Raw genomic sequence first — 16,109 nt, 5'->3', positions numbered from 1 at the left:
AACTGTGCCATTTTAGACTATGCTTTGAAACTCAAATGTGTTATTATTTCATGGCCTTTACTGCTTATTAGATACCAAGTCCAGTTACTTCCTGCATTTTAGTGCACTTTTTTTTTTGCACAAACATGTATATGCTTGTTTATTTACAAAAGGTTCCATTTTTAAATGTGGACTTTCAGTATATTTTTAGATTCTAAATAAATCGATAGGGAGGAGGAGAGCATACGATTAAGAATCCAGGGCTTCCCTGGTGGCGCAGTGGTTGAGAGTCCGCCTGCCGATGCAGGGGACACGGGTTCGTGCCCCGGTCTGGGAGGATCCCACATGCCGCGGAGCGGCTGGGCCCTTGAGCCATGGCCGCTGAGCCCGCGCGTCCGGAGCCTGTGCTCCGCAACGGGAGAGGCCACAGCAGTAAGAGGCCCGCGTACCACACACAAAAAAAAAAAAACAAAAAAAAACAAAAAAAAAACGAATCCAGACCCTGGGACCAGATGATCTAAGTTCCCATCCCAGCTCAGCCACTTACTAGCTCTGTGACTTTCCACGGGTCACTTCACTTCTCTGTGCCTCGTTTAGTGGGAACGATAAAGTGGGAATGATAACTGTACCTCTCTCATCAGGCTGTGAAAATTATAGGAGTTAATATATATATGTAAAGTGCTTTGAATAGCACCCGGTATACAGTTAGTGCTCAATACATGTTAGCCATTATTAGTTATTCTTGGTTTCCTAGTGTAGTCAGGGTATGCTTCGTTAGGTTTAATTGATTATTCTAGTTGATAAAAGGCTGCTATGGAGACTATGAATAGATTAGCACTTTTTATACAAATGGAATATAAATCAATGGTATTCAGTTGACAGACCCTGCTGGTTGTAAGTCTGCAGACTTTCGGGGCTGAAGAGACAGTACAGAACATCTTATTCAATATCTTTATTTCGTGGCTGAAGACCCCCCGCCCCACGGGGCTGAAGCTACTTACCAAAAGCCACAGAGCAAGGCAGAGAACAGCCAGGATGTGGTTGCTTCCGATGACGCTTCAGGATCTCAGAAGGCTGCAGCAAAGTTTCCATTATGGCATCAATTATCATCGCACTGATAAGCCAGCTACTGGAGCATTCTGTGCCCATCAGAATGACAAAAGCATTTACATCTTTGGAACTGTCAGCATACAAAGTAAATATAGGTAAGGAAGCTGGCTTTGCTTTCCACCCTCATGCTATTCTTTACTATCCTGATAGAAAATGCTTGCAGTTGGGGATGTTTCTATGTGTTTGCATTTCAAACATGCCTTGCAAGACATTTTTTTGGTTAAAACTATAATAAAAAACAGTCTGAAGGATTAGAAATAGAGAAGCCTGGCACCACCCAGGCTTTACCACTGGAAGCATTTACACCTCGGGAGGCGCACAGATAGGACACACGCAGATAATCAAAGTTTTATTTAAAGTTGCAGGACGCTTAAAAATAAACAATATAATATGCTTGAATGTTTACTGTGACATAGAAAAAGGCTTTCAAATACACTAAAACCTTCAATTTTACCCCAAAGTATGCTATGCAGCCAGTCGAAGTGCTTTGACAAGCATCGCTCTCTACAGATGGCTGGGGTAGGAGGTAGGCTGCGGAGTTCCCTGCAGGCAGGTGGTCTTCCTAGTCAGACTGGCGATGTTTTTTCTTGCTGTGGCTCTCAATCGCCCTCCTCAGCACCTCGTCCTGGATGAGATCAGACATTCTCACGTCCGTGTGGCTACAGCCAATTTTCGGGCAGCTGTGAGGGATGAGAAAATCAAGTCAGGCCGCTTCCCCTTAATGCCTTCAGCATGAACTTCTCTCACATGCAAGAATCTAAGTGAGGGCATTTTTTTTTTTAATTAAATGAAAGATTCTTTAACGTCCAGTGTTTTACAATCTTCAGAAGTTTCACACAGGTGACTTCATATAATCCCGTAATAACCCCTCGTGCTTCTTCTCGCCCCTATCTTGCCCCTCCCCTCCCTCTCCCCACCGAGAGCCACGAGTTTGTTCTCTGTATCTGTGAGTTGGCTTCTTTTTCGTTTTATTACTTTGTTGTATTTTTTAGATTCCACAGATAAGTGTTATCACACAGTATTTGTTTTTCTCTGACTTATTTCACTTGGCATAACGTCCTCCAAGTCCATCCATGTTGCTACAAAGGGCAAAATTTCATTCTTTTTTATGGCTGAGGAGTGTTTAAGTGAGGACGTTTTACCAACAAAGGAGCACACTTAAAAAATCAGGACCGATGTGCACTCATTCATTTGTTCACCGGGTGCCCACCTGAGCCAGGGCCTGTCCAGCACCGGGGGCAGGGCAATGCCCACTTCACAGCGCTCACTTTGCGGTGGGGGAGACAGATCTTCGCTAACTCAACCGCATAGATGCCTGCTGTGAGTTCATGTGGCATTAAGTGCTACAAAGGCTAAAAAGCAGGGTCAAGGGAGAGAGTGTGAGCTAAGGGGCTTATGTAGAGGGGGTCAGGGCAAGGCTCACTGGGAGGTCTTATCTAGAACAAGGGCTGCATGAGGCTCGGGCTGGGGCAGCGGCCCGTGTAGAAGTCGAGGAGATAGCCGCTTGGTGCCCGGGAGTAAGAACAAGGTCCGTGTGGCTGGAATGCCCAGGGCAAGAGGGAGGGCATTTGGAGATTTGGTTGGAGGGCGTGTGGGGCTTTGGGTTTTATTTTAAATATGAAAACAATGGAGGGGTGGAGATAGGGGAGGGATGGGATTTGGCTTACATGTAGGAAACATGACTCTGGCTGTTTAATACAGAACACAGGCAGAGGGGAAGCAGGACAGAGGGGGGGATTGTGCAGCAGCCAGCAGAGTGAGGGCAGCTTGGATGAGGGCGTAGCCGTGAGCAGCCTTGGATACAACCGGAAATAGAACCTATGGGACTTGCTGATGGACCTGATGTGGGGGGTAAAGGAAAGCTGAGCTTTGTGCAGAGTCTGGCCCGAGCCGAAGGGGACCGGTGGTACCCTTCCTCTCCATGGAAACAACTGGAAAGCCAGGTTGGGATGGAGTCAGGCAGGAGTCCTGGTTGCTACATGTTCCCTCTGAAATGCCCACTAGTCCTCCCAGTGGAGAGACTAAGTGGGCTGATGGGGACTCAGGGGAAAAGCTGTGGCTGAAGAAACCAGTGGGTGAGTCATGGTTCTGTTTAGATGTGGTCTCCTCTGAAGGCAGCGGGCTGGATGAAGTCACCTGATTTCTTCTCAACATGAACCAGACTCTGGTAGAGCACCCAGTTTTGGAGTCAAGCCAACCTAGGTCTGAATTCTAACTCCAATGCCTACTTGCTTATCTTGAGACCACCGGCAACTCACTTTACCTTTTGGAGCCTCTGTGTCCTCAGATTTACAATAGGGGCAGAATCCCAATTTCACAGGGCTCCAGGCAACACAGTGCTCAATAACTTTCATCCCCTTCGCCATCTCCTATGACTGTCACCAGTCTCCTGATGAAAGCTGCTGATCTGTCTATAGATTGCATACCTCCAACACAGACGGGTGCACATTCGTGCATTCATTTGACCCTCTTATGTGATTGGCCCTGTGCTAGTTCTAAGCACCCAGCTGTGAAATACAAATATAGGTTCCTGCCCCACACAGAACTCTGGCCCAGTGATCTGAGACAACCCTCCAAAAAGCACAGATCAAAAATAACAAAATTCAAGACAAAAGCTATAAACCAGAAGGGGAAGAAAGCAGATCATGGGAGCTCTAATTTGTCCAGCAGTAGAAAGCTCAACAGTTCAACACAAAAGTGAAACTTTTTCTCGGTCTTAATTTCTGGACCAAGGCATCTTTATATTAGAGGAGCATTAATCAATGTAATGAATAATATGCTTGCTAACAATATTTATATTTAAAATACTGAAATGTGTCCTGTATGTTTGGGGACATGTGTTAAAATGTGATTAAAGAAAGGCAATCATATGAAAGACGATGGGGGTGATTTGGCCCAGGTATGATGATTTGGCTTTGCGTTAGGGGAAGGATTGGAGGTGCTTGAGAAATGCTTTACACTGGTTTAAAACACCCTGCTGTCTCAAAGTGAATTCTTTCTTTCAGTATGAAAGTAAATAAGGTGAGATTATGAAAAGGATATGGACACTTTCCTGACTTCAGCAAAGGCAGTTTTCATCACTTCAACTTCCATGACATACATGGAAGTGCAACCTTAAGTCGGTGGCTGGGATGACCCTCAGTTAATGCTTATCAACCCACTGATCATTCACATTGAACAGCCAGGATGTGGGCTGTAGTCCCCCCACTTCACAGAACAAAGTCTTTAAAACCAATAGTCAGACAGTGAATAAGCTGTTTTAGGGAAGTGGAGAGTGAGGTGGGGAGGACTTCCTGATGACATCAGTGGTTTTAGTCAGTAAATGAGAGCATTCTGAGAACGTGTGATGGGATTAACCACAGCAGGCAGTTGCGGAGCTGGCATGCACATTATCCCAGGGCCACCCGTGTCAGACAAAGCGGTCTGAGCTCACTGAGGGTATCAGCCCAGGGGACAGAGGCATTAACCAAAAAGCCCTCCCAACGGGAGCCAGACGGCCTAAAGACACAACTACAGGCTCAAGGGTGAAAAAGCCCTGGGCTCAAGCCTCCTGGCTGTGACACTCTGGGCAACTGATGTCCTTAATGGGCCTCAGTTTCTTCCTCTAGGAAGGCAGAGCATAGGGTTGTTGTGAGAATGAGCGGGATGCGTTGCAACAATGGTCCAGGAATTCACTCAGGTGCTCAGTAAGCTGGTTCCTGCTCTAGGACACAACTTCTGTCCTCTAGAACCTTGTGGAGAAGAGCCGGGCCCACCTACAATGCTGGCAGGAGGCAGGCGCTGTGGGAGCACAGGGACGGGGCACCTTGCACAGCACAAACGGGGGTTCCAGGAAGGCTTCCCGGAGGAGAGGTCGATGCAGGAGAACCTTGTTTCTCACGCCATCTCAATTAAACAAACACAAGTTTCTAAACTAAAGAGGATAAGACAAGGTCATAATGACACGATACTGAATCAGGGCCCTCCTCCGCTGGAGAAAGAACACTCTATAAGCATTAGTGCATTCATCCCCACGACATCCTGGTGAGCAAGATAGGCGTGGCAACAGCCAGTCTTAAGCTCTCCTGTCATTACTGTTCAAGAGTCAGACCTACAGGCCTGGAAGGAGAGGCTGGGTCCTGAACTGGGGTCACTGACAGGGCAGAACATTCCACCGCAGCAGTGGGCAAGCGTGTAAGTGTCTGTTGAGCGAAGGGACCGAGTCTTAGGGGGTCCCAGAGGCTCTGGGGACCCTAGGCCTCAGCATCAGCTCCAAAGTACAGGATTCTGGGTCTGACGAGCTCCTGGATCTGGGCCCCAAGAATGCCAAAGTCCAGCCCAGCTCTAGAAAGCAGGTCTGGAAATGTGAGTGGGATGGATTCCCATCATACCTAAACACAGAGTGTAACTCTATCCTACATCCTCTGAGTCTAAAATAATGTGTCACCAAGCAGTGAGGTAAGTAATACAAACATGAACAGTCTTGACCTCAATAACCCGACTGCTATTTGTTCAGTCCAAAAGGAGCTTTCTCCTAAGTGCTTTGCTTCTCCACTGCCAAGAAATTTGCTGGTCCAGACCTAGACTGGAATTCCCCACTGTTCCTTTGATCCTGAAATTCTGTGAGATGTCACTCTTTCCATTTTACAGATGAAGACACTGAGGCTCTGAGACGTTAAGGGACCTGTTGGTAAATGGTTAAAATAGGGCCTCCAAGGTCTTCCCTGGTGGCGCAGTGGTTGAGAGTCCGCCTGCCGATGCAGGGGACAGGGGTTCGTGCCCCGGTCCGGGAAGATCCCACATGCTGCGGAGCGGCTGGGCCCATGAACCATGGCCGCTGAGCCTGCGTGTCCGGAGCCTGTGCTCCGCAACGGGAGAGGCCACAACAGTGAGAGGCCCACGTACCGCAAAAAAAAAAAAAAAAAAAAAAAAATTAGGGCCTCCAAGCGCAATGCTGGAGTTCTGCTATTCAATGACACATTTCTGTTCAACTTAATTGTACTCTCCGTGCTCTTAAATGTGACTGTTTGTTAATATAGCCTCTGTTCTTAAACAAAAGAGGAAAGAAATGACTATGGATAATAGGAAATACCTTATTAATATGAAAATCATAAGGCAGCTTTATTAGTAAGATAATAAACAGCCTGATTATTAAGAGATGTGTTTTAAGAAATGATTCTAACTATTGTATTTAGTTAGGGCTAAAGTCTCAACAATGGAGACTTTAAAATGGAGTCAGTGCCAGTAACACAATGTAACTGGAACTCCTGTCTGACAAAACATAGTTGGAACCAACAAGGAGGAAAAACTGAGATTTCTCGGACTGGATGTGTCATAGACATTTTTAAACAAAGGGAAGCCAGAACTGCTCATCGCCCTGACATGCGTCCTGGGAAACAACACTAATTCGTTTTTAATCAGGAACCTCTGGAATAGGATTTGAAGATGCCCTGGATTCTAACCTGTTGCCAAATACAATGTACCTCATCCTCAAGATCCTGTCACTCCAGCACTGGCTCCTGTGATCCTCAACTCGCTTATCTCTCATCCCTTCTCTCCTGCCTACATCTCAGACTGCTTTGTTGGAGTCTTCTTCCTTTGATTGCCCTTTCAAAATGGCAGAATGCTTTTCTGTGGGTCTACGTTAGGTGCTGGGGGAACGCAGTAAGCAAAGCAGAGCTGCATCCTGGCCTCACGCTGCTCAGAGCCAGGCCAAGGTCCCGTCCTTGGGGGTTCTCAGCTGGCTGTCACATCCAGTCCAGAGCTGTACCTGTGCTGGTCTGACTCCTCTGTATCAGTAACCTTACAGTCAACATCTCACACTCAGAGCTCTCTCCCGAGCTCAAACGCCCACATTTTCTGTGCCTCCTGGATACTTCCAGGTGGCTGTATTGCTAGGACCTCAAACTTAGCATGACCCAAACTGTGCCTCTTCTATTCCTTCCTAAATGTGTTCCCCTTACGACCTCTCTGCCGGCTAATGACGTCGCCATCCTTCTAGACACCCAGTTTAGAAATGTCGGTCATCCTTCCACTTGTTCCCCTCAACTTCCGGCTACCAAATTCTGTCCATCGTACCTCCATGGTCGTGTTCCTCCTCATTTCCCTCCACCTATGACTCCTGCCTCAATCCCAGCTCTCATTACCTATAACTTAATCTACCGCAAAGGCATCTGAATTGACATCTTCGCCTCATGCCTTTATTCATCCATCTCTTGAACTGCTACTGGAGTAACTTCCTAAAACCCAGGGTGACTCACCTTCTTCCCTCAAAACCCTGCAATGTTCTCTCACGCCTACAGAATAATGGTGGCAAGAATGAGGATGAGGGTAATGATGATGGGATAAAGTTTACTGACCACATGACAGGTACTTTAAGTGCTGTACGTATATCTTATTCAAATTTCAAACATACCAAGGAGGCAATGACAACTATTATCATCCATTTATAGATGAGGAAACTAATGAAATCATGACATTTAACGCCCTCTACAATGAGTACAGAATAGAGAGAGAATTTACATACACCATTCCCCCACTGCTATTGTCCAGAGCATCCTTCTAATCACCGGCTAACATGCAATAACTGTCGCTGTACGTACTATCCCCCAAGTGGAACAGACTCTGAATAGGGCGAGCCTCTTGGCTAGAAAGAGTCTTCTCCACCATTCTCTGAAATCCTTCTCATTTTCAAGGCCCAAGCATTCTCTGAAATCCTTCTCATTTTCAATCCTTCTGATTTTTCAATAGTACCTTCACTGTAATCCTTCCAGACTTCCTCCACTTGGACTTAACTATTTTTACTAAGCTATGAGAACCTGCAGAGTTTGCGGAATCTGCACACAAGTTATAGAAATACAGAAAAATACCCACCTTTTCCAAATGACGGGTGTTACTCAAGTGCTTCCAAACATCATTTACAATTCAAAAAAGGCAAAGGACGTTAGAAAATCAAAGTATGTAATCAAGAAGATGCATTTAAATGTGAGTCTGCTCTGGGAGCTGCTCCCAGCCATCCTGGGACTTGGGAGAAATGTGCTTTTGTATCAGTGCCTGCCCTTTTCAAATCTGCCTCGAGGAGAATGTCACAAACTTTAAGGAAGAAGAGCTGTGACACAGAACTATCTGGGAACCCCTATTCTTAGCAGTTATGTCAACAAATTAAAGTTTTGTTTTTCAGAGGATAAACATAGAAAAAAGTTAGGAGAAAAAGAAGGCTTAGAAGTCCAGAAACAAAGAAAATTACACTCACAAGGGAAAATGAAAGGTTCCTTAGGGAAATATGGTATCTCAGTCGTAAGCTGGAAAGTCAAAACAGATAAAAATGTGCTCAAACAATCTCGATTTTGTAATCATTAGGCAGTTCTTCTAGAATAAATAGGGCAAACTACTTGACTGAATGACCATCAAGATATCTGCAGTCTCAAATGCCCTATCTTTAAGTCCACACCCTGATGAGGAGAGGTGGGGAATTCCAGTTCTAGGTCTGGACCAGCAAATTTCTGGGCGACGGAGAAGCAAGCCACACATCAAAGGGACTGTTATCACAAGTCCATTGAGAACTGGTCACACCTGCAATTCCATTCCTTCGACAAATCTGTGATAAAAGCACAAGAAATGCCAACCAAGTCAAAGCTAGGCTAGCCAACTCAGGCTTCTAGGTTATTACAGAAACAGAGCCATGGTCCTCCAGGGTTGGAGCATGTGTGCATGTGTGTGTGTGTGTGTGTGTGTGTGTGTGTGTGTGTGTGTGAGAGAGAGAGAGAGAGAGAGAGAAAGGGGTAGAAATATATATATAAAAGAAAGATTCTCTAAACATTCCAATTAAAATTTTCTTTCTCATTGCAGTCATCCATGAATTTACTTAAACCATTTGGGAAGTTATTTACGTAATTAAAGATATGAAAGGTTTTCCCGGACAATCAAATCTTGATCATCAAGACCAGTTGGATATGAATTCTTATCTTAGAATGATGACTTAATATTTTTTTTAAACAAACTACCTGTATTGCAGGATGCAAAAAAACAAAAAAAATTTTTTTTTAACCATTCCTTCTTGTTTGGGTAAGTGCATATAGAAAGGGGAAAAGAAATCTCTCGGTATCACAGTTCTCTATTTTTTTCAGGCTCCAGCACAAATTCATAAAAATTCCTATTATCTAATGATTAACATTACATCCAATTCCTTTTTCTTGTGTTCTGAAGGTGTGGTTGAAGCTCCTTCAGTTTCTTCCTGAACAGATTATTAATTTGTTCCCTCATGTCCTGTTTTTCCATGTTGACACTATCCCTCCGGCTGAATGGACTTCAGGGGAGAAGTTGAAGCGCCTTGGACTGACCACCCCTGGGAAGGTGTCATTTCCCTTCCTGCGGCAACTCACCAGGCCTTTTTCTTCCGCTTGTGCTTGGACTCAATCATGCGAACAATGGCTTCCTCTTCATAGGTGTGGCCACACACTTTATTTTTCACTGGCTTCTTCATTTCCAACTGCAATCAAGGAGACATCAGGCTTTCAGGAATGATAGTGATCAGCTTCCAGTAACTTCTCCAAGCCAACAATTATTTGGCGCTATGTTTGCCTAGACTTGGGGCTTCCGAGGTTTAACCTCCCCGTTTCATGGCTCTAGATAACTCCTAGGGCAGATGACCACATCAGAAGATGCAGGGAGACCAGTGGCACCAATGACACTTGGCCTGTGGGCCAGGAATTTATTCCTAGATCCCTAAGGACATCATTGACTGAAAACTCTTTCCCAGGTATACTCTTCAACTCTCATCCCTTTCCTTTCCTCCCTCCTCAACTCTAGACATGAAATGAAGTCAGAAAGCAAACAGGAACCCTTTGCCTCTATGAAGTGAATTGCTTTTTCTTTCAGGGGAAGGAGGAGAAAACAGTACCTGTGTAATGGGGCAGATGAAGTTGGTGTGACTTTGGGTCACAATCATATCTTCATCAACTCCTTCTGTGGCATCAGCCTCTCTTTCTGCTTGAAGACCATCTAGAGGGAAAAAGGGAAGTTGCTGAGTCTCATTGGTCTAACATGTCAAGGACAGGAAGGGATGGAAGGGTCTCTTTGGTGTTAGCCCCTGTGCTAGGCGCTTGGATGCATATTAACTCTTCTGCAGGGGAGGCAGGAGTCTGCCCATGTTTGGTAAGGAAACAGATTTGGAGCAGCGAAATAACTTTTTCAAAGTTACAGAGAGTGAATTTGTGAGGGAGTGCTGTTCGCTAATCAAGAATGTGGCTTTGGAGTCAGAGGACGTGGTAATCTCTGCCACTTCCAGCTGTGAGACCTCGTGCTAGCAGGGTCTGTTTTTAACATCTCTATAACTTTATTGCAAAGATTAAGAGGTGAAGAATTTAGTGTGCTCTGCACAGCTCCTGGCACAAAGACACATTCAACAAATGATAGTGACTGTTGGACAGTACAGGGATTCTCAAACTTTTTGGTCTTAGAACCCTTTTGTACTTTTAGAAATCATTGAGGACGCCAATAAACTTTTAAAATGTGGTTTATATTTATCAAGATTTGCCATGTTAGACATTAAGACTTAGGAATTTTAAAATATGTATTTATTAATTCATTTAAAAAGAACAACCCCATGACATGTGAACATAAATGACATTTAAAAAATTAAAAGTAATTATATTTTCCAGAACAAAAAAAAGTTAGAGATAAGAGTGGCATTGTTTTACTTTTGTGAAAATATCTTTAATGTGTGGCTTAATAGAAGATAGCTGGATTTTTTTTTTCATGGTTTGCATACTATATATATTTATTTTTTCATCAGTCTAAAAATAATGTCTACACATTTAATTTCTGTCCAGTAAGAAGTGATAAGAGGTTTAAGAAGGCCTAGTTTAAACAATTTCAAAGAATGAAAATAAGTGAGCAAAATTATATTTATCCTAAAATATGTCTTTCCATCCACTCCATAGTGTAATGGCTCCTTGAGGCAACTTCCAACAACAATGATGTTTCTGATGCTTTCTATGGTGGCAGAGAGGTGAGTATCACGGTCTGCAGGGCACAGCAATAAATATAACTCTAGTAATCCATTGTACATCGAAAGTCAGGGAATACTTCATTGGAATTATTCTCATTTGGGGGGATGAATAAAATTAAATCAAAGGACACAATACCTGATAAAGGAGCAAAAAGTTTGTAGGCTTTGGTCAAAGAAAGAAAAGGGCCTAATGAGTGAAGAACTTCACTAATGAGTGAAGAAGAACCATATATTCTAGTTTTCTTCCTTTAGTTTCTCAACTAGATTCCATTAGTGGAGTTTTCTAAAAGATTTGGAGGAGATTCCAATTCAGATATTATCAGAGATCATCATAAGGATAGCTGGATTTTGATATCTGTGTATGCGTCCAGTCTGTCGTGATATCACATCACACAGCCTCTGGAAAAATTCACTTATGAAAAGAAAGAGAGTGAAAAGGGCAAATGACATCTTAGTATTATTATGAAGATAGTTTTGACCTTGTGGGCACCCTGAAAGGCTCTCAGAGTACCCTAGGCGTTCCTGGCCCACACTTTGAGAACCGCTGAGTAAATGAGTGGTAGGGCTAGCTTTGAATATAACTTATTTGATTCTGATATCTGTGTTCTTTTCATGGTCCGTGCCCCTCACCAAGGGAAACTAGAGAACAGATGGCTTCTGAATGGGGTACTGAGAGAATCTCATATGAAAGCCTTTCTTTCTGGAGAAGGCAGACTTGTCATTCTGCACTGAAATCAAAGATCAGTAGTGTTTTAAACACAAGTGTGACAGTGCAGTGACAGTGTAGTCCTTCCTCCTCCTTTTTCCCCTCCCTTTCTCTCTTCTCCCTTCCCTTCCTTCTTTCATTTTGGCAAAATATTGAATGTAGACATTAAAAAGTGCCTCGCTTTTAATGTGTGAGTGAAACCCTTTTCTCAAGTTGAGATGGTTCTGCGCATCTTTTAGTTCCTACAACTGCTGGCCCTGGCCTTCCCCCTTGGCCAGATGAAGTATATGCTGGAAAAGTACTACTGGAGGCAGGAAAAGGGCCACAGAGCACTTGTTCAAGGTCACCCAGTGAACTTATGGCTGAAACCCAGGGATTCTGCCCCCAGTTACTCTGTTTTTTTTTTGTAGGGGTTTCTCTTTGTTTTAGCAACTAGTGCTATTTATATGCCAGCTTGTTGTATTTTCTTAGAGAAATGTCCCCCAAACAGCGCTTATTCCTTGAAGAAGCCAAGAGTGAAGCCCTCAGGGCTTAGGATTTCCCATACAGAGCGTTTTCTAACCACTGGTCATTAAGGTACGATGCCTGGGGACTTTCAGCTTTTCAAGGGCCGATAAAAATGTCTGAGACCTTGAAAACCATTTACTGGTTTCAAAACAGGATAACTACAAAATGGAGAATAATCAATTTTAAAGGTCTACAAAATGTAATGTTGGGTTAACTTCATTAATTGTTGATTTGGTAATCAAAAATATTTCCTTTGGAAGCAATATATACGCTGGAGTTAGGTTTTAATTTAATAATTCCCAAGTATGCTAAGATAATTGCTGAGAAATTAATAGCCAATTATAGGTTAAATCACTTACTTGTAGCCAACCGTTTTCCAAGGCAAAACTGTAAAAATATCTTCAAAAAATTTTGCCAGCAATAAAATTATATTTAATGTGGAAGTTGTCATAGTTTAGTATGTTTGCTATGATGTGAGTTGCGGCTTCTGAAATAATTTTCCTTAGATCTATGAAGAGTCTTTGTGCTTCCCAGGACCCGTCTTTGGTATGAATAGCGCAAGAGTCAGACTCTTAAAAAAGAGTCCTCTTATCAACCCAATGATTCTTTTTTTTTTTTTTTTTTTTTGCGGTACGCGGGCCTCTCACTGTTGTGGCCTCTCCCGTTGTGGAGCACAGGCTCCGGACGCGCAGGCCCAGCGGCCATGGCTCACGGGCCCAGCCGCTCCACGGCATGTGGGATCCTCCCGGACCGGGGCACGAACCCGCGTCCCCTGCATCAGCAGGTGGACTCTCCACCACTGCGCCATCAGGAAAGCCCCCATCCAATGATTCTTCACGATGGTTCAGGAAAGCTGGACAGGTAAGGAGAAAAGTCAAGAAGCAGAGCAGAGAGCTCTTCTGATTCTCTGATTCACTTTCCAAAGCCTCCTCTTGCGGGCTGCTGCCGCCCATTTCTGATTGTGCATTCGACAGTCAAAATAAAAGTATCTCTTTGTCCATTTCTTACAGGGCTTCCTCTGAACTGATAGATTTCTGACTGTATACATTATACTGTGGAATTCACCAGAAAATCTGTTGGATGAATAACAGGGTTCAGCCAATGTGAAAGACTGTGGGTTTTTTTTAATTTTCTATTTTTAAATTTCAAAAAGTAGAGGAAGCAAGAAAGCACAACTCAAGTGCAATGCCAACCACTAGGGAAGGCTGAGTGGGGAACTTAGAAGCTGTAGGTGGCTATCAACAGCAGCGATCACGAAAGAAGAAGGTGACATAAGTGAGACTGGGAAAGAATGCCAATGGTGAGTAATAGCCCACGGACCGAGAGTCTAAAAAGAGAAAGAGCCTCAATAGCTAAACTTCTCTTGAGCTAGAACATTTCCTCACCAGAAATCTATATTTATAGAAAGTGATATTAACGTTGGGATTCTACAGTGTGCTAAAACAAAAGGTCACATCTGGCAATAAATATCACTTACACTAATCTATACAAAAAGACAAAACTTTTTGATAAGCCCACTGATAGGAAGATTGGAGAAAAAATACAGATCGTCTACTAGAATCACAAAAGTTTTAAACTGAGGTTATTTATCCTTATTCTCTCATTTACTGGAGAAAACGGGAGATCCAAAGACATTATAGGTTTTGTTCAAAGTCATGCAGGGAGTTAGTGCAGCAAATCAATGTATAGCTCTACTTTCTTGGCCTGCTTAATTTGAATACTAAAACCAGTGTATAGGTTCTGGGAGCCATCCCTCCCTCCCCCAGATTATTATTTTATTAATAATAATACCTCAAGTTTACTGACTGCTTCATACCAGCTACTATGCTAAGCACTTTATATACATTATTTCATTTAATCTGCACAAAACACCCATGAAGAACAACTCTATTGTTATTCCTACTGAATAGACAAGAAAACTGAAGCCTCCACAATATTTTTAAGGCAAAAGTAGAAAATGTCAGCATTATAATAAAGAAGTAAGCAGATTAAATCCGTTTGTTATTCAAGAGATCTCAAAAAAATTTTCTGATTAAAAAAGGAAGAACAAGATGATGAGTCACACTGTTTTCCATATACATAAACAAGGCATGTTGTCAGAAGTATACGCGCCAGCTGTCAGCTTCCGCCCAGATGGGCAGATCTCAGACCCACACCTAACATCCATGCCGGGGGCCCAGGGCACCCAAGCGAAGTGCTGAGGAGGGAAACCTGGGCAGGAACTAGTATCTACAGAGCATCCAGGAGGGATGTATCAGGACTGAGTTAGTAACTTGAATGGGATTTTTTTGATGTCATAAAATAAAAACCAAAAGGAGGAGACATGAAAATGCTTGCAGTAGTAATTAAGTAAGTAAACAATCAAGGATTTCCAAAAGTCTGTGAATATTCCCCAGTGATGTAAGGTTAGGAGGTCGGTGAGGGCATTTATTGGATCCCAAGATGTGCGTTCATGGTTAGTCAGTGATGACCGTCAGTGAACAGCTAAATCCTCATCTCAGTCATCCTCCTCCTAGGTGCTCAAGCCCAAACCTTTGGAATCTGTCTATCTATCTATCTATCTATCTATCTATCTATCTATCTATCTACCTATCTTATTTATTTTGGCCGTGCTGTGCGGCATGGCATGCGGGATCTTAGTTCCCCAACCAGGGATCAGACCAGTGTCCCCTGCATTGAGAGCGTGGAGTCTTAACCACCGGACCGCCTTAACCTGGAATCATTCTTGATTATTCCTTTCCCTTCATTCCTCACATCCAAACCACTGGCAAGTTCTGTTGACTGGTTCTCGACTATATTCCCTAAATCGAAATCTAGCCTCTTTTCTCGATTTCCACTGCATCTTAGTCCAAACCACTACGGCCTTCTGCCCAGGCCTCTTCAGGAGCCTCCTAACTAGAACCCCTGCTTCTTACAGGGGTCACGACCTCCACCCCTCGACCCCCGCCTGCTTCTTACAGGGGCCTCCATAGCCAGCTCCTCTGACCAGTCCCCCTCTCACCGACCGTGCTCGAGTCGCACTGGTCTTTCCTCTGCTTCTGGAACCTGCCAAGCTCTTTCTCATCTTTGGCTGCTATACTAACCTGCCTGGAATGTTCTGCCCTCCGCATCTCTGCTTGTGCTACTCCTTCCTTTTCATTTTAAAATGTCGGTGTCAATGTTACCGCTTTGGAGAGGCCTTCTCCGACCTCGTGAGCTAAAGAAGACACCAGCCCTCCTCTACCCCAGCGCTCTGCTGTGACCGCACAGCGCATCTCTTTAGGTGCTACTTTCTTGTCTGTCTCCCTCTCTTCTACTTTCCCCTACTCCTGTTCTCTTCCAGGAAAGCAGGGACTTCATTGTCTTGTTCATTGCCGTTTCCTAGATTCTAAAATGTCCTTGGCACGTAGTGGTAGGTGTTCAGTAAGCATCCCGTTAGTAAAGTGCTTCATCCAACAAGGCAGGAGTGGGCATACTTTTCACAAGGATATACTTAACATATTTAACAGATGCGGCAACACAGACAGACACAGACACACACACATGTCTCACACAATGATGACTTTATAGGTTTTAGGCAAATAACAGAGAGGACTTCACTCTAGCTTGGGGTACAGCCTTGGACCCTGAATTCCACATCAGGCAGCAAGTAAATGTAAGTGTTACAATTATAGCAGGCCGTGTGGTAATTACAAAGGAGAATCCAGCCAGACATGGTTTTGTGGTCAGAAAATACACTTGGGCCTGGCCACACACAGCCCTAGTATTAGTCACTTGTCTGTCTTCAGGCAACCCAAATTTGGCTGACAGACAGTTTTACGCCAGCTGGGAATAAAAGTT

General features: G+C 43.9%; 1 protein-coding gene across 2 annotated transcripts in view; it reads right to left on the bottom strand.

Moving 5' to 3' along the window:
* Positions 1 to 1,425: 1,425 nt before the first annotated feature.
* Positions 1,426 to 16,109, bottom strand: part of NSMCE2 (NSE2 (MMS21) homolog, SMC5-SMC6 complex SUMO ligase) — a gene marked incomplete at its 5' end in the record, with an annotated part of 215,920 nt that continues 201,236 nt past the window's right edge. For both annotated transcript variants that reach the window (XM_079722855.1, XM_079722856.1), the window contains 3 exons: positions 1,426 to 1,769; positions 9,450 to 9,556; positions 9,968 to 10,068. In XM_079722855.1, coding sequence (XP_079578981.1) covers positions 1,652 to 1,769; positions 9,450 to 9,556; positions 9,968 to 10,068 — 326 coding nt within the window. In that variant the 3' untranslated portion in view covers positions 1,426 to 1,651. The remainder of the gene's footprint in view (positions 1,770 to 9,449; positions 9,557 to 9,967; positions 10,069 to 16,109) is intronic.

Source organism: Hyperoodon ampullatus (genome assembly GCF_949752795.1).
Source record: "Hyperoodon ampullatus genome assembly, chromosome: 17".
NCBI classification, from domain to species: domain Eukaryota; kingdom Metazoa; phylum Chordata; class Mammalia; order Artiodactyla; family Ziphiidae; genus Hyperoodon; species Hyperoodon ampullatus.
The sequence above is the reverse complement of the archived record's forward strand: the minus strand, read 5'-3'. Positions and strand labels throughout refer to the sequence as shown.